Source organism: Oryza brachyantha, chromosome 5 (assembly GCF_000231095.2).
Source record: "Oryza brachyantha chromosome 5, ObraRS2, whole genome shotgun sequence".
In the NCBI taxonomy this organism is placed as follows: domain Eukaryota; kingdom Viridiplantae; phylum Streptophyta; class Magnoliopsida; order Poales; family Poaceae; genus Oryza; species Oryza brachyantha.
The window spans coordinates 4,891,389-4,911,226 of NC_023167.2; the positions used below are offsets into that span (position 1 = coordinate 4,891,389).

General features: G+C 37.1%; 1 protein-coding gene across 1 annotated transcript; it reads right to left on the reverse strand.

Moving 5' to 3' along the window:
- Positions 1–9,813: 9,813 nt before the first annotated feature.
- LOC102701914 lies at positions 9,814–15,767 on the reverse strand. The gene is made up of 8 exons (XM_006654092.3): positions 15,486–15,767; positions 14,372–14,536; positions 14,151–14,256; positions 12,798–12,980; positions 11,536–11,701; positions 10,678–10,961; positions 10,192–10,275; positions 9,814–10,080 (listed from the first exon to the last, which is right to left on the reverse strand). The coding sequence occupies exons 1-8, from the start codon at positions 15,501–15,503 to the stop codon at positions 10,025–10,027; spliced, it is 1,062 nt and encodes a 353-aa protein (XP_006654155.1). The 5' UTR covers positions 15,504–15,767; the 3' UTR covers positions 9,814–10,024.
- Positions 15,768–19,838: the final 4,071 nt, after the last annotated feature.

Genomic DNA, 19,838 nt, shown 5'->3' on the forward strand with positions numbered 1-19,838 from the left:
AGAAACATTTCTCACACTCCAATATAGTCTTACAGAAAGAACATACATTTCCAAGACTTCCTTAGGATCATTGGGTGTTACCTGAGAAATTTCATAACATATGGTAGCATTAATTGAAACAGCTACTTGGATTATTTGTACTTACTCTGTTCTATCGATTATAGTTCGCTCTGTTTCAAATTATATATAAGAACAAATTCTTGCATATTAGATCTTGAACTAATAATAAAACCGTATGCACAAATAATATTAGTAACAACAACAGACAAAAACATTGCAGATGTTTCGAGTTTGAAGTAGTTTTCATCACTTAAAATTTTGTAATATAATACAAAATTATTTAGGTGATAGTGTGGACAAGAAAAGAGAAAGGACTTGGACAATTCACTTCCCTCTTCTTCAGGCCTAAGTGCCTCAAGAAGTCAACGTAGAAACTGTTGAGGGCCTGTATGGAAGCTTAAGATTCTGAGAAGTAGCCGCTAAGAAGCTAACTTCTTAGAATTTGAAAACTCAGTTTCTAGCTTCTAGTTTATTTTCTGAATTCTATAGCTCCAGATTCTTAGGAGTTGAATACTGTTTAGAAGAGCTTATGACTTAAAGACATTCTGTGAGAAGTTGCAGCTGCCATAAGCTCCCTCAAACAAGCCCTGAGTCTGATGTATTGGGGTCTTGAGGCTATGTTCGGCAATCCATACTACTAACACATATTCTCTCTTTTTCGTATTTATGCTTCTCAAACTGCTAAATGGTATATTTTTTTATAAAGAGTTATATATGAAAGTTGTTTTAAAATTTAGATTAATCCATTTTTTAATTTTTTGTAGTTAATAATTAATTAATCATATAGTTATATGTTACCATGTTTTCCCTGCCTGTTACCAAACTAAATGCCGAACATGGCCTTGGAGCAGAAATTAATACCTGTTAGAGCATTGAACTTTAGGTCGTATGGTAAGGTTTCAAAATGGTTTTTCCCCAATTTTCAGGAATATACCACTCAAAATAAAAAAAACAACAGATATTATGGAGGAAGCAATAGTACTACTACCAAGGAATTGATTTGGGTCGAAACAATGACTTTTTGATTTTATGTTTGTCCCTTCGTCTTATTTAAAATTTTTTTCAAATATAAACAATTAAAATCATGTTTAAAGTTATTTTAGTAATATATCAAATAATAAGTTAATAATTATATAATTTTTTTAAATAAAACAAGGATCCAAAGGAAGTACTATTTTGTTCACTCACCTTTACAGTTTTTTGTTTCTCATTTATTTATCAATGTCGTCATCGATCGACATGAAGCGAAATAAGCTGCTCCCGGTCGTGGACCCGAGCGCGGCTACCGACGGGCATGGCGCCGCACTCCCGCCGCCTCTTTCGCTTCGTTCGATGGTCGCTCGTCTCGGCCTCTGCTTTTCTTTTGACTTGGGAGGGCATCATTTTTGGAGCAATTCCGGCTCCCCCGGATGGACTGCGCGCGCCCAATGCGCCACAAATTATGCATGGGAAAACTTAAGGTTGGCCGGGTTACGTACGCGTCTCCTGAAATTAAAGCATTGATTTAAACGTGGTTAATCTGCTCGACAGCGTAATCTATCTCAGTTTGAGCTATAAGTGCTTTTTTTTTCTTTATCTCTGTTCCGTGTAATTGATCCCATCCAAAATGTAAATCACTCGCTCCTTTGTTCTGGCTTCTTTGCTCGGCTATATGTAATTGGTCCTCGGAATGTTGTACCCAGCCGTTGCTTTTTTTCCAACGAAAATGATTTATTAGAACTAGACGATAATTTATAAGGAAAGCTTTTATATACATGCCTATAATAAATTTAAAGACAAATATTATAAAATAAATACTATTGTCGCTGATATAAGAACATAGTGTTGTTCTTTCATCAGTAGTTCACAACATCTCAAGACCTATATATGACCCCTTTAAGAGGAGTCATGCTACCTTAGGAGAGCAAGCGGGTGTCGGGCGACCCAATGCTCCTCATCATGGCGCACCCGTAGAACCCAGTGGAGGGCACACATAGGAAGGTCCGTGAGGCACGGGAAGTACTTAACCACTGCAATTTAGTTCTAGGTATGTGTTGACACTGTTGAAGGTATAAGCACATAATGATTTAACCTATCGCATAAATAAATCATGACATTGTAAAGCAAAAGCATGGCAACACATGGATCAACCAATATGTACAGATATAATCTAAACATGTATGCGAAATAGCTACACACGAATAGATTAAATAGATGCAAAACTAGATTAAACATAATTGACATGTACTGAAAGTTGTTTTGAAGAGGATTGGAAGCAGCACGAACGACTTGCGGCGTAGGATGTTGACGACGGCGAGCTGCGACCGATCGACGGGGAAGACGAGCCGTCGTTGACGAACAGCAAGCAGTCGCGCAGAGCGCTTCCAAAAACCTTATTCGCCCTCTCCCGGTGCAGGACTTCACGAGGACGACGGTTTCGGAGACCTGCTTTCCCGATCATTGGTGCACGCCGGCGAAGGGGATGGAGTAGACGACAGTGGCGGCGCAGCACAGAGGAGAGGCAAACCCTAGATTGTTTTTTGACGTATGTTGCAACGAGGTAGCGGTCCGGTATTTATAGAACGTGTGATCAGCACGCCTACCACGTCGTAACCGAACCGGATAGGCCGCGTGTAACCTATCCGGACTCTACGCTATCTCGCGCAAGAAAGAATCCGATACGATAGGTTTCCAAAACTAATCACCGGAATTTCCGTTTCACGCAGTAAAACAAAACTGCAAAAGAAAGCCGCATCTGCGCAAGCACGAGGAGCCAATTTTTGCGGACCATTCACGCGCATGTCGTGCGCGCGCGCCACCCTGCTGAGCCCGAGCCGAGCCAGGCGAGGCGAGCGAGCGCGCGCGTGTGTTGCTCTATTTCCTTCTTGCTCAAGAGCCTAGAGAGCACTCTCCTATTTAAGGAGGTCTCACTCTCATAGAACTAGTAAGGTGGTACTAAATGTTCTCATGCATGCTTCCATGAGGTGGGCTTTTGTGATTTTTCTAGGAATTATTCTACACATGGGCCTTAACCCAATTAATAATTCCAACAGACACGAAATTCACACCAACAAACGAAGACCTCAAACATCTGCTAACTCTAGTGTAAGTCCTAAGGAATCGGCTTAGCAGTCAATTTGATCTCTTGAATTGACAAGGAATATAGAATCATTTCAAATAGTTGATCACCCGATAGGCCGATCAGATTCGCTGAGGTCAGTCGATTGGTATAGAGACATTGTAGTAGAGGAATTAGCTATATTGTTGATATAAAAACAATAAGTATGGAAACTGACCAGGATTATCAGCTACAATCAATTGATGATCGATCAAATTCTATAAAATTTCTAACCTAGCTTACTAGGAGTAATCTTGATAGGTCGGACCAACCAGATGCAACATCAGACTACGTTTAGCAATGTCTGGCCAGATACTAAACAAATCAAAATTGATTATCACCAAGGAGCCGATTACCGACGCCTGCCACCAAACAATAGCAAGTATAGATCTACCAACACGATCAACCTAATCTAGCATATTAAGGATAACATTTATAGGTCTGATCGAATCAATGCAGCACTAGATCATGCTTAATAAGAGATAGATTGACCGGCTAACAAACTTAGACTATCAATTTGATGAGCCGATGACTGATAACTTATCGACTAGAACTCTAATAAAATAATGAGTAAGATAAATCAACTTAATACGAACTTGATAAGTTTGCTTATTGCTCCAGTTTCTTTGCTTGGAAACATGTAATTCATCCTTGGAATGGTTTACTCGGTCGTTGCTTTACCATAGCGAAATGATTTATTAGCAAGTGAAAGAAAATTGTAAGAAATTTTTTTTTATATGTGTTCATAGCGACTCAAAAGTAAATGTTGGTGAGATGAGAACCATGATTCTTTCACCAGTAGCTCGTGGTGTCCCAGGACTTGTCCATGGCCCCCTTTGGGAGGGGTCGGGCTACCTTGGGAGAGCAAGCTGGTGTTGGGATAACCCGATGCTCGCCAGCATGGCGCGCCCCTAGGGCCCACTTAGAAAGGTCCATGTGGTGCGGGGGTCCTCATCGGCCGCATTTAATACAAGGTACACGTGGATCCAAGCACTGTCTGCCTCATGTTGTTGTGTTAAATGTGACGAGAGAAGACACCTACCATTCCTTAAACAACCATGGAAAATGGGGCACACCATACTAGGTCTCATCAATCTCATTCGTCATCATCACCCTAGCACATGACGACTAATCAACCGCATCAGACCGGATCAGTAGCCACCTATCAACTACCTACGACAACTAATGGGACCATCAATCAAAGACCTAACTGCATGGTTTGAGGTCCACCAACTTTGTTCTTGCCTTGGTTACACGGCACACGGAGGGCTGACAGGCACCCGTAGGCTTCCCGCCAAACTCCAACATCGTCTGTCCGGTCACACTTATCATTGGTAGAGGTGGGCGAGCACATTAAATGGCTCCCCAAGAAGACACAAGATGAAGTTAATGGGCTCCAATAGCAGCACATTCCCCAACCAATACTAGGGCATTGTTCTAGCCCGTTGTCACTATAAAAGGAGAACCAGACCCAATGGAGGGGGATATGAGATCATATTGGTTTGAGATCAAACTCTCTCAACTTGTATTTCAACCAAAACATAAGAACACATTAGGAGTAGGGTCCTTTTTTTTTTTGCTCTTGTAGCATTTTGTTTAGCGATTTAAGCAAACATTTGAAGAAAAATTGTTATGCCTCCATGTGGCCCGAACCTATATAACGGTTTTTTATTTGCATACTCCCATATTTTAACATCAGCAAACACCAAACAAAAGCACTAGATTTTTCCCATGCTCCTTGGACCGAACTAAAAGGGAGGTCCATCAATTCCTTGCTTTAGGCATGCACACTCTGACAATGATGAAAAAAACCCACAAAACCGACTTAATATTTAATTTATAATTTCATTTTGGCTTGTAAGCAAAAAAGAAAAAAGGGCAAAACCATGGGATACTAATGAAGCCCGTCCTAAAATCACAAATGCTAAGAGAAGGATCACAAAGAGAGTTTTCTAAGTTGATAAGAAAAATAAAAGACTAAATTGGCACCTTCTATCACTCATGTTTCACATTATACCACTCTTCAATCTATCTTTTCACTTTAGACTAGTTAAATTTATCAATGATGCGATTTGGACAACTCCGAACAACTTTTTGTGCCAATATCTAACCTACCTCTTGACAAATATGTGGATTGCATATCGATAGGAGTTCATAGTGTACCGGGGCCGTTATATGTGAGATCGTTCATGTGTACTGGAAGAATCATTCGGGGTGGTTCGAACCGTAACAATAGCAAATTTATATAGTCCACAGTAAAAAAATGTTTAAGGGTGGTCCAAATGAAACTTATGTAATAAAATGGGACCCAAGATGCAATTTGCTCTAATAAAAATTTACAGTTGGTGCACCTTGTTGTACGTATTAAATTACTTTTATCTATTCACTTCTCTGCTAATTATTTCATTCTTATAAAACATTATAATATCATTGACCGCAACATTCATTAAAATCAAAAAATTATTTCCCAAACACCACAATATTCAAAAGCTTCTGCACTAACTGAGTTTATCATAATCCACCATAATAGAGTTCCAATGACAACTGAGTGTAAAAAGGGGTTTACTGTTGAAACTCTGTGCCTGCATGGAAATCAACGATGCAGCATACATAGCACGGCGTGCCAAGACACCTAGATCAAACCCCAACAATAGAAACACCCAAATTTCATGCAAATTTTTGTGTTTGTCCGGTCTCATCCTTTTGATCCTGGAGGAACACAGCATTATTATTAAGTAGGCAATCATGATTAACAGCTAAGGACAAAATGGGAGAAAGATATATAGAGCGTGCTAAAGCAAAAGCAGTTGGAACAATTTGTACGTAGACGGCGAAGAGACAGCGTGAGTGTTGGGAAAAAGGGAAAGGAAAAAAAGGATACAAGCGAAGGCCGTCTCTCCCGGGAAGAAGCCGCACTCTACGGCTCCAATTTCCAACATATATATTAATATAAAGTAGTATAATCCGGGCAACATAAATCTTCTCACATTAAACGATGCAGTAGTACTTACTATTTCGCCCAATATGTATGCAGTTTTTGTATTTAATTAGTTGAAGAACAATCGGAGAAATTAAAATTAACGAGGAGCAAATGAAGGGATCTAATAAGCTAGTAGCAATTTCGTCCCAGTTAAGAGGTAGTACGTATCAATTTCTTTTTTCACCTGTTAAAAACCTGTTTAATGGCAGGCACAACCTGTGCCATATGGAAGTAGAGTAAATTAATACTCCCTCCGTTTTATAATATAAAATGTTTGACTTTTTTGCTTGCAATGTTTGACCATTTGTCTTATTCAATGAATTATAGAAACATCATTTATTTTGCTTGTGACTTACTTTATTATTAAAAGAAATTTAAGCACGACTTGTCATTTTTTATATTTATATTAAATTTTTGAATAAGACGAATGTTTAAACGTTGTAACCAAAAAGTTAAACATCTTTACATTATGAAACGGAGATAGTAGCTAGTTTTATGTAATGACAGTGCTGATTTTGATTTTTATAATTCAATGGCATTCTGTAACTAGGTTAGTCCTTAGGAAGAAGATGTCCTTAACCATCCTTTTTCTTTTATTTATGTTTATACTTATAAACCAAAATTTGAATTTTTGATTTTAAACTTAAAGTTGATCTTGGGGTTTTTTTCACTGACGTTTATTTTTTAGTCTTGGCTTTTACATTGTTAAGAAAACGTGTGTAAAAGTTTTATTTATAAATTATTTTTAATTTATAAACATGTTGTTTACAATCACCCCTCATAGATCGAATGGATTTTAACTGGATGGAAGAGATCGTTGGGTGTACTTACTAGCAGTCCTTCACCATTAGGTTAATCGTTTGTGTTGTATCAAGCTAGCCTTAGTTGTATAGATATATGATATAGTTTCTAGTTGAGTTTGTGATTAGTTGTATAGACATATGATATAGTTTCTAGTTGAGTTTGTGATGGAGAACGCCCAATATGACCTAGGTGGCCTACTCAGGGTAGGGTGGTAGGTTAGGTTGCACACATTGTAGCACTTTAGATGGATCCAAGAATGATTTTGAAAAACGTGGCAATTGTTTGGTCAAATTAAGATAAAATTGACACCTTCGTCTTTTCATCTATGCTTATCCTTATAAGATAAAATTTAAATTTTTTACTTTTAATTTAGAGTTGATTTTAGGGGTGTTTTTCATCGCAACTTATTTTCCAACCATGGTTTTTTAACCGCTAAGAATACATATATAAAAATTTCATTTGCAAACTATTTTTTGTTTGTAAATATGTAATTCCCCTTATTGCTAGAACAATTAAGCCTACAAAATTTTATATCGCGGAACAGAGGAAGATGGTACCTTTAAAAGAAAAAAAGATCTCGAACTATCAACCATTTCATAATTTTCATTTGCTGTTGTACTTTTCGAGCTCTGCAGTGCCGAAGTGTCGGTCAGGTCCAAAGTGAAGCAGATCGATGGAGCCCTAAAAGATTATACTTGCAGGGTGGACAAATGGTCCTTGTGTTTGCTGCTTTTGCTCAACCATCCTACATACAGCTTCATATCCCGAGAGAGAGATAAAGCCACAAACAGAGATGCACTTTTTTCTTTTCTTTTTCTTCTTTTTGTTTTGTTTGGGCTGTTTGAGGGGAGCATGGTGCATGGATGATGGATGCAGTCTTTTATCTTTTTCCCCAAAGAAATGCATGTCTTTATTTCAGTATAAGATGAAATACTCAAGAAGGATAAACGTAGTTATAATACCTATTTTCTTGATAAAATGAGAGGTTTACTCAGGATGGTATCTCAATTTTCGGTTTTATTTTATTGAACTGTTTCGAATTTGTAAATTATTTAATGGAAAGGAGAAAAATCAGAAATGTAATACCTTTATTGTCAAGGTAAAAAAAAGGCAGTTTACATACTCTTCTGATACGATTTCTGATGAGCATGCCAAATGCTCCCTTTGTTCCAAAATGTAAGGGTTTATTTGTTTTGGAAGAATTTCAACCATAAGAATCAAAAAGGTTAAGGATTAGAAATGCATGACAACATCAATTCATATGAATTTTTTCAAAATGTCCGAGTGAATAAAAAATTTCTTATGTTTTTTTCTCTACAACTTGGAGTAAAGGAAATTTTACTTTGGTTTTTCTGTACTTTATTTCTACGAACTAAATGGCTTTTAAAGAATTCAATCCTCACGAATTCAATACATTGTTTTTCCATAAAAATAAATAGGCCCTAAAGATTACTAAATATAAGTATTTCTAGCACAGTAGTACTTGTGTACTTATTATTTTATCTCTACCTATACTTCTACTCTCGTCTATTTCTTATTTATTAAGAGATAATATAATATTTTCTTCTTAACCTTAATCATTCCTAAAGAACCTAAAAATACTTATATTTTAAAACGAAGCTATAAGCCCGACGTAAACTAGGAACATATTATTAGAGCAAGTTTAATAATAAAGCTAATTTACTAGCTCTAATCTTATATCATAGTCAACACATATAATAAATTGGCTATAAGGTTGGCTATAATTTTTATCTCTTATCTCTTTTTCTTATCTTTGCATTTAATATATTTTTTTAGAGTTGGTGTATAGCTGGCTCTTACATAAGAGTCGACCCCACTTCTTTTTCATTATCTATTTCCTCCACATCAGCTTATAGCCAACTTATATTCTACTATTATACTTGCTCTTATATTCTGCTGTCCCAGCCAACGAGTTTGAACTTATGGGAAAAAAACACGTAGGCTCGATTTGGTACAAAACAGCAACCCAGTTATGGAAGCAATATCTGACAGTTACAGAAGCAAACAAAAGGAAGCCAGAGTATACTCAAATCTATTAGAACATCCCAGTGTATACAGACCGAGTAGTCTATATAGATAGGATCATCTAAGTGATCTTTTCCTGTTTTAATTTGCTCAATGTATAAAAATAACAATAGATATAAACTAAGACCTACACCCTAACAAATAAATCACAGTTAATAGTTCTAGCTCTCTCGCTAGATAGAAAAGAGAGATGAGAGATAATATATTGTGATTCATATGGGAAGTCCATGTAGCTAAAAGTAGGCCATACTATTTTATTTTCTAATATTCCTTTCACAATGGTAAAATAGGCTATATAGAATTATAATGACCACTTTTAGCTCATATAATGGATATTCTTATCTACTACGACTAAAAATCACCTGTCAACAATGATAGCAATTGCAAAAGGTTTGCAGTTTTGGATGTTCGAGGGAAAAGCCAAACAACATATTTATAAACGAAAAATAATTTAGAAATAGAACTTCTATACATGTGTTCTTAGCTATTTAAAAGCCAATACTGGAAAATAAACTACGATGAAAAAACTTTAAAATCAACTCCAAATTTAATATTGAAATTTTTTGTCTTATAAGCATATGCCAAAAGATGGGGACACATAGCAAATATTTTGTGATGTTCAGCAATACCAATTAGTCACTGTTAGCGCAATTCGCAGCTGCCATACCCATGCCACCGCGATTAGTTGAAAACCCAAATAAGTGACAGGGTAATATAGAGATATTAAAAGACATCAATATAATTTCCATTTAGATTTGCAGCTGCCATGCCATTGAACCAAGTTTCCAGGTAACATGTATAGATTTCACAATTTTGCTACGGTGTAGATAAAAGTGAACTCAAGTGTTTATTATATAAAATAAGATTAGTCACTACAAAATTTTAGTTCTACTTGATGAAAGGCTGCTTACTGCCTGGTGAAGGCAGTTTAAGATAAGACAACAAACCAGTTTCCCAAACATCATTGCAGCTTCCCAAACATTACAAGTAGCAGTCTGGCTTAAGTTACATCTTGAGACTCCTCTTTCAATCTATGATTATTTCTCTTCGTCTGATTGAGAAGGCCCATTGATGGCATCGGCAAAATACTCAACTGGAATCACATCAATATAAAAACTATCAAACATTTCTAGCAGTGGATATGTGTTTTTCAAAATTCAGTGTACTAGTTGACATATTGAAAAAAAGACGAGTACAAAATTACCGATGTCATCATCTGGGGATTCAAAGATATCAGAGTCTGAAGGCAGGAATGGGTTGCCCGCATAGTTCTCAAGGGCTGCCAGATCTGAAAGTCAATTGATAACAACAGTTAGATGCAAGTACCGAAGCTGAAGCTAACTTTATTTGGCTAAACGATAAATTCTTTGTTTCCAATCCATTGTTCAAATTCTAGATGGAATAATGAGTAGAATATATTATATTCTTTTAATTACTGACAAAATGTGTTTTCACACAGATCTTGAGGGACATTCAGGACCTTATTACTGGAGTACTTCACTACTACAATAATGCCTACTGTGGTCAGGAGAAGATCTTGAATTACTTAGGAAAGGAATACAGGTGCACAACAATATATGGCATAACTTCAACCAATTAACCAAGACATCAAAGAAGCAATGTGTATCTCAGAAAAATACTAAAAATGCAAGCGCTTTACAAGCTAAGATCTCACAAGAAAGGACACTACCTCCTAGATTTGTCAAATCTGCTGATAAATCAGATAGACTGAAATCCCAGATCTGCTGCCCCAGTGAAGAGCTATCACCACCATCTGGTCCTAAGTGCAGAGGTCCTCCATTCGCTAAATCATCTCCAAAAGTGGCATTTACAGTAGATGCGTCAACATCCATCCCTGATATATCAGGAGTGAAAGAAACATGGTTGCTTGACATTGCTGATGATGGACTCACAGCCATCTCAGTTGACATGGCTCCAGCATGTGCAGTTCCAGGCACTTCATTCTCTGTCATGCTTCAGAAACATAATACAAAGTTGTAAACATCAAACTAATTTTAGAGGTTCTGACAACAAAGTTTTAGCTTTAGCTAGCTGATAGGTAGATATGCATGCCACTGCTGACAAGACACGAGCAATTAAGTAGTCTAAGAAAATTATATTTGATTTTTTTGAAGCCAAAATGAACATTTGCTGAAATAAAGGACAACTTGGTTATTTTGAAACTATAAATTGCTTCATGACTTGGGAGTATTAATGCACCATATATTAAATGAGCATTCAAAATTTCTCATATGACTACAAAGTGGTTTGATACTGCAGGAAGAACAGATTATTATCCTTCTTTTTGTTGCCATAGATTGCTTAATGGTTCATTCATTCCAAACACTTGCTTTGGAGGATTTTCCAATAAGCAACAAAAAGAGAATATACTAGATGATATTGAGAGTAGCAATAGTGTGGTGATGATTCTTTGTAAAACATACTAAAACATAGTTCACATTGTCCACATTTTTCATAATGCAGTTCACTGGGAGAAAACAGAAAGACCAGAATTAGGACAAAATGTAAACAAGAAAAAAATGTTTACCCATTCACTGAGCTCATGCGAATCGGATTATAAGCACCCGGTGCAGGAATTCCATTTACTACATGACAGCCAGGTGGACCACAGGACATTGAATTAACATGAGGCTGGCCAGGAGCAGGCATTCCAGGTTGTTGGAGCACTGGGTATCCCATAGGCAAATTGTTACCTGCAGTGGTACCAAGTAATAGTAAGAAAGCCAAATAGGACTTCATAAAAGAAGCAAAGCATCCACACCAAATAGAGGTGACACCATGCAACGTTATGATAAACCGATACAAGCTAACATGATTTGGCATAAACTATATATAACTGAGACAAAACCCACTTTGGTGTCATGTGGGCCTCAAGAACTACCAGAGCAACAGGCATTGATACATCTGTATCGTTCAAAAATGTGCTAATTTAGTATATTTCCTCCAAGTTATCTAGAAGATACACATTTATCAATTAGCTAAGCTACCTCACAGCAAAGAGCCCATGACATTTCCATACAGTTCGTCAAATACCATCTTTGCTATCACATATCAAACAAAAATTCCACAAAATGATGAAACAAACCATCCCAACTACAATAGCCATTCTCAATATCAGGTTAATTTTGTTAGAGCAAAATGCAAGAGATTTTACGAATTCTTCCAATAATATGACATTAATTATGAAAGAAATTCAAAAGATAAATTTTGCAGAGAAAGGCGGAAACAATACATATGCATACTCTATTTTAGGTCATCAATTTATGAAAAAAAAAACTTCCTAATTGATAGCTGTGGACTGAAATTATGTGTATTGCATGCTCAGGATGAGGATTGGCCTTACTATGATTTCCAAAGATTACTAAGTTAGTCAATAAGGTGATAAATTGATGGCCTAATAGAGAACAGGTGGCCATTATGGGCAGTGCTGTGCATTCCGTAGTGGTAGAAAGGCACCATCAACTGACAAATGGCACAGAAAAGTATCATGGTACTGACTAGTGAAACAACAAAAACACTTTGTAATTACAATAATAAACATAGTATTGCATGCATGGGTCATGCTGAAACAAGAAAAGGGTAAGTAATGACAAGAAACTCTAAACATAGTCTAAATGGATTGTTTAACATCCTAAGGAAGCTTTGCAATATCACGATTATAAGAGAAATCAAGTTTCAATTAATTTTCATCTGAGGAAAATATGCATATTATATCATAGCTATAGCAGAACAGAATACATCATACTTGGCTAATTTGATTCTTAGGAAATTAGAGTATAAAGGCATTACCAGGCATAGGACGGATCCCATTCTGTGCTGGGGCCAACGGAACCTGCTGTGGTACTGGGTACTTCATAAGATGATATTGATGCTCCAGTAAGTGGTTGAACAAATTAATCTGTTTTTTCAATTTCAGGCGTATGTAGTAAGCCCGAAAGAACTCAGAATTCTCTTCTTCAAGTTTCTGCCATACTGAACAAAAGACAAAGGTGAAGGCTTTCATGCTATACTAGATACATTAAAATGCTGAACTGTCTCCAAATATCACAGAAGAACAGGTTTCTCAACATATCTGTTTTCATTAGTAAACAACGTTAACATATCAATCGATTATCAATCAACGACAGTTTCGAATTTTTATTACAACTCCCATATTCAGAAACAAAATGGTAAATAAAAGGAATTAGTGGATTTTTTCAGTGTCCATACAGATTTATAGTACTACATGATCAATTTTGGCCACATATACAATGAAAATAAGCAGAGTTGTAGATGGACACAGTAAGATCCACTAGAAATAGATATGGAAACTCTTATTACTCCACTTAATCACATGACCAAAATAGTCCTGATTGAAGTACAAAGAACTATATTACATCCAGCTTAGCTTCTCTTCTTAAAATAGCATGTATTCCCTCCATCTAAAAACATAGCAACCTAGCACTACTATCAGACACCACCTAGTACTATGAAAGTATTAATCTGGACAGACCCCATCTAATACTACAAAAGTACAAATCTGGACAGATCCCCCCCCCCCCCCCGCCCGCGTGGGTCTAGATTTATAGTACTAGGTTGCTATATTTTAGAGAGGCAATGTTATCTGATCGTCCGATTAATTGCGATTAATCAGGCTGATCGGTCCCCTGATCTCGATCAGGGCATTCTAAACGATCAGGTTTCTGATCGTCCGATTAATCGGCGATCAGGGCGATCAATCGGCCGATCAGATGCTCCAAACGATCAGGCCGATCGGGATGTTTTGGGCCAGCGTGGACAATCTTTTGTCACTTAGAATTTTAGTTGGGCCGGCCCATTATTTGTAGGGTTTCTTTCCCTCAAAGGTAAGTACCATCTAACCCTCAAATAATATCTCTATTGTTGCATATTATGCTGCACACTAAATAGTATATAGAATTATTAATGTTCCGGTAAATATACCGCACTACTGTACCGATCAGGCTCGATTAATCGGGCTGATCACCAATTAATCGTCCTGATCGGTGCCATGGTGATCAGGTCCGATCGGCCGATTAGACAACATTGGAGAGAGGGGTATTTTCTTTTAAGGATATCTAAAAAGTTTCATGAGCAAATTATTATAAAAGGGTGTTGTGAACCAACTCAGCATAAGAACCTTACCTAAGGTAGTGAAACCTGGTTCTATTCTTGCACGAGTAGAAAGAGTTCTAACAACTTCTCCTCTATTCATATATAGCTGTAGACATCGTTCTATTAAATTCTGGACCTGCAAAGTGCAGAATATTTGGTTTATTAAAGAGAAGATGTTATACTTTGTAAATAAAATTCTACACTTATCAGCATTTTCTCCACAATATCAACGAGAAAGGTAGCCATCTTACAAGTTCAATATCTTCACGAGAAACCCTTTTATTATCATTGCTAGCAGCCGATAAGGAATCAGAGTCGCCTAAATGTACATCAGTGGCTACTGTATTTGGCTGTTCAGCCTTGACTTCATCATCACCTTGAACCAATGGATGCGGCTTTGCCCTGCTCTCAACATCCTGTAGAAATGATCATTAGGTACTTACCTAAAATGGAGTAACAATGGAAAGATGCACTAACAAAAGGTGAAAGCAACGGAAACCAGTGGTCCATGAGACCATGACAACAGCAAAAGGTTGGAGGCGCCAATATAAAGAACATATAACCCTGAATGAACTAGTTTTTATGTCAGAGATACACAACAGTAAAACCTTAAAAGCAGTTAAGCACTCTGTATCTTGAACACATAATAACTGAGTGACTCTACTGACAATTCCAGATTTAAGTTAACCAGCAAGTTACTACTGAAGATTTCTTTTGTAATTTTCATGGACATCCTTACACCTCTCAGTTGAGGTCCATCAGCTACTCTACAAATGTTCTCCTTCCCACAATCATGGAACTGCTGCGTTCGACACTGGCGACCTCGCGGCGCATGGTGCGTAACTATCTTTGCCAAACCGATTATGGCCAACAATGTTCGTGGAACCAACCATAGGCTTTTGGGTAAGCTTCTACTCCTTGTTCCCGAAAGTCGAAGGGAGGAATAATATCGCAAGGGCAATGATTTTCATGTTAGACAATTCAGCACAAACAAATTCTCAAAAGGAGAAGTTAAAAGTGGTAAAATTAATTTGCCGCGCCTTGGAGCGACATAAAATAATTCACACTAGTCCGGGTGGCAAATCTTCCCGCATCATATATATCCCAGATGTCATCGAAGTACATTGCATAGATCCTAATACTGCTGAAAGTAAAAATCAAATCTTGTGAGCGACATAATACCTGTAACATCCAAATTTATTTATTCATATCAAAAGATTCTTGCGGTGTGACATCACCCACATTAAACAAAGACGGTGCACCGAATTACAATATAACCACAGCATGAGGCAGGCACGACATCCGCACTTACTTTAGAAAGCTGAAACAGCACGAGGCAGCGGCAGCAAAGCGAACAAAGCTCACCTGGGAACTCTCCTTCATTGCGGCCTCAAAGTACAGCTGCTGCTCGCCGGAATATGTTGCCCCGGGATCGTCGTCTCGGTGAGGCGGAACGACGGGGGGGGGATAACAGAAGCGTTAGGGATGAGGGGGGTGGACGCACCCCGCTGCCGCCGCCACCCACCGAGGGAGGATAGGGGCAGCGCCGCCGCCGGAACCGGAGCCGGAGCAAGCGAGGCTGGGGCCTGGGAGCGCCGTCGTCGAGCTGTCGAGGGGGAATTGGGGATGGGGTTGATAAACATATGGGATTTTGCCTTTTTGGGGGGTTTAATAATTTGATTTTGTGAATATTATAAAAAAACTACTCGCTACATCGGAATATCGGATTCCTTTCGTATATGCCCTGAAGCTTATGTTTATTTACCGAGTGAGGAATAGCTAACTTTTTGCCACTATTAAAAATGGTGCTAACATATTTATCATTAGGCCCACATGTTATAAACATATGAGAGCCCACATGTTATAGACAGAGGTGGTAAATATGTTAGGTGTCATTCTTAAGAGTGGCAAAAAATTAAATGCCCCTCTTCCCGTGAAGTTTCTTCTTAGTAGCGAGGACGATTATTCACTATATCTATGCCTGTTTCAGACTGGATTTTTTTAATACACCTTTTTAATATTTACTTTTAAAAATAAATGATCTTAAAATTTATTTCTAACAACTATACTATTTCGTCATGCATCATGTTATAGTACTACCACACCTTAATATATTGAATGTTGTGGTAGAGGTTTTTGGTCACGCGAAAAAGACTTGCATTACAGCTTTTTCATGCTAGACACGACAAAACTGAGGTAGATTTTGAAAATAAATTTTAATATGGTCCATTTTTAGAAAATATATAAAAAGTGCAACAAATATAAAAAAATTCCAAACCATCATCCCAAAAAGTAATTGAACCCACGTCCCTAACAAGAGTTCCAAACTAAGAAGTATTCGGTCGTCTCATGTTTTTGAAAAATGACATCTCAAATTCCCATTCTTCGATCCATTGATCCGAGAATTTTCATGACCCACTCATGCACCTCCCCTTAAAAGAATAGAAATTTGATATCTAAGCCACATGAGCATTATATATATTTGCACAAAATTTGGATACAAAGGTAATATCGGTGATATGGTTAGGATAAATGATGATCTATAGCTTAGTTATTCTCTAGTGTTATCTTCTATTTTAGTTTAACGCTAGTCACAAGCGGTGATGAGAGCGAAATTCGATCGATTTAGGATTGATTATTGATTTTGAAGACCTAGTTACTAGCTCAAGGAATACACGAACTACACATAATTCTAGGTAATTTTCTTATTTGAATCAAGTTTTGTAAGTTGCAATCATTTGTCTTGAAACCTCTGTAATAACCGGCTATAGCCTTTATAAACCAAAGGTCAAAATGAATTATTTTCATTATCTCAAAAAGAAAATTTTGAATAAGACGAATAATCAATCGCGTGCAAAAAAGTCGATTGTGTTATCTATTAAAAACTGGAGGGCTATGGATTCTAAGGGACTCTATCAAAATGTAAGGGATTATACGATAGAGCTAGTATATATATACACATAAGTGAGTGAGGGCTACGACTTGCAATCAATATAAATCACTAGGGATCGACAAATATGTAAAACTATAAATCATGCTTAAAGTATATTTAATGATGTAACATTGTGTCAAGTTGAGTAAGAGCACTTACATGTCAAACTGAGTTGGCGTGATGACCAATGATCTTATTTCGTAGACTCTTGTAGTATTGGTGCTGAATTAGAGGCATGAAAGCAACGTCTAATGTTATAATTCTCTATTCTTCTAACATCTTCTTGAGCTGTAATTCATCTGACTCCTTTACAACCCTTGCCTATTCAGTTTGAGCCGTAACAAGTTCACTTGCAACCCTTTTTTCCTCTAACTCAAACCTCGCCACATCTAATGCGTAAGATTGTTTATATTTTTCAAGGTGCTTAAAAGAGGTTAGACAATACCAAAGTCTGAAAAAAGTTATATTGCACTTGACCAATATTCTCCAGTCTTGCAGTACTACATTGGTGTAAGTCTACTATTCTGATTAAATCTCTCTTTCAATAATGATATGAAATCTCTCTAAAGAAACAAAGTTAATGTAATATAATTGCTGCAGTAATTCATTAGCACTCTTATGTTATACCGTTGTAAAACCATCGCCTTTATTATAGCACTGACTAGTCCAAGCCTATATCTCACCGTCTTGAGGAAATAACAAAGTATTTTTACACTTTCCTTCATATTCATGCCAAGAGCTAAAATTTTATCTTTTTTTGGACGGGTGAAGTATTATTATGGTGTCTTATCCACTTGGGATGCTACGCTTCTTACGTCCAGCTTTCCTGTGACATTATGGTTGACATATGGAGTCGAGATGTTAGCCACCAAATCAGAGTGAAGTTACGTCAAAGAAGTTGTGTCCCAAATAGATAAGGCACAACAACAATATTAGAGAATCTTAATCCATCATCTGCTTGATATCAATGCTTTTTTTAGACAATAATACCTCGACACTTACATACCATGTATGAATATTTAAATTTGTCTTGGTATATGACAAGAGAAGAAGTGTATATCGTTTCAAATGAACAAGCACAATCCAAGGCCCACATGTAAGGTAAAGAAAAAAAGAAGAGTAAAGGCATCAGCAGCACATCCCTGTAGTTTGTATCTAGAGATCGGTCAATGAGAAGTGCAATTTTGTGTCGTTAACCACTGCAGCATGTTGTGTTTTACGTTTCTTTTATTCCGCTTAATTTGCATATGCAACTTGTAACAGCTGATTATGACTTTGTGCATCTGCGGGTGAAATGAATAGGATACTATTATCAATATCCCATTTTTTTTTATAAAACCACATATATGGTATATGGGTGGAGTTACAGAGATTATGCCAAATTCATCCGGTGGAGTTGCAGCCAACTCTAGAGAATCTGTACCCTATGGGGTATATGGATATGGTTAAGTCCGTTATAATCATGAGATTAAGGACATCAATTATTTGTCATCGCAGTTTATGACCCTTGTCGTTTCACCTTTTTATAGGATGAAAAATTATTTATAAATAAAACTCTGAACGATCTTAAAGCAAAGGATAAAAAAAAACTCCAAATTTAAAGTTAAAAATTTAAATGTTGGCTTATAAATATAAACAAAAGCGAAAAGAAAAAGCGAAAAGATGAGGCTTATTTTGAACATAGTATATGTACTAGTTAAGATCCATCGCAGCAGATGCATGATGCTAATAACCACACCAAACATGCCCGTATAGAAAAAAAAAAAGCAAGAAAACATGCATATGCCTTATTCACTTAATTTTGCGACTGGATTGCTTTTACACAGTACGCACTTTGGTTACTCCATCCAGTCATCTGAGTCATGAAGATATATATGATATTAGCATCAGAGAGTCCTTGAAGAAGAGGAACATGCACTTAATTATTAATTAAGGGCTTAAAAGGCTTAATTTCTGGCCCTGGAAGAAGTAGCTTCCATCACAGTAATAGCATTTGCATCCCTCAGCAACGCATTGGCCAACCCCGTTGAAGTCATACTTGCATTGCTTGTCGCATGCGTCTGAATCACACTGCTTGCCTTGCTGAATCATGATGCTATTACAAGTCATATCTGCCGGGACTACTCTTCCTTCTGCAGCCAGATCAACAAGAAAAACAAATAGATCAACAAATTAAGGACCAATAATTAATGTTCGTCCGATGAAGAGAAACAGCAACAATCGTCAAGGCAAATCATCAACTAATCCATCAGATGCCATGTCTAACACTGGATTCTAGGTCAGGTTAAGTATGCGCTATAGTGAGAGTGCGTGATAAACTGAAACAAAATGGAGAAGTACCTGATGAAATCAGTAGCAGAGCAAGGCTCAGGAGTAGCATGTGTCTAGTCCTCATCTTATGTTTTTACTGATGTTGATTAAAATGTGAGTTTGCTGATGATGGCCTGACTTTTGTTGGGAGATAATGGATGACAAGGATTTTATAGTGAATTACATGCTTGTTATTTTAATTATGGATAAGGTTATAGTAAACATTTTAGTTGTACCAAATTAGTAGCAAATTCAACAGCATTAATTTGTGGACAGATATGTGTTCAAGCGTTCTAGAATCCCACTCCATTTTGTTCAAGGCGTTAATTAGTTGTCCAGTTTTGGAAGTTTAAGAGGGAAAACATCCGATTATCTAATCCAAGGTGAAAAATCTACTCTAGAAAATAATTTTTGCCAGGTTGTTTTGTAGTACCGAGATTTTGTGCCTAACGTTGTACCACTGAAATCGTTTTGTG

Coding starts and splice junctions, on each gene's coding strand:
- LOC102701914 (XM_006654092.3), bottom strand. Junction 12,981..14,150: donor ACCAGGTTTCACTACCTTAG/GTAAGGTTCTTA, acceptor TCTTTTGTTCAG/TATGGCAGAAACTTGAAGAA. Junction 10,276..10,677: donor AGATTTGACAAATCTAGGAG/GTAGTGTCCTTT, acceptor ATTGACTTTCAG/ATCTGGCAGCCCTTGAGAAC.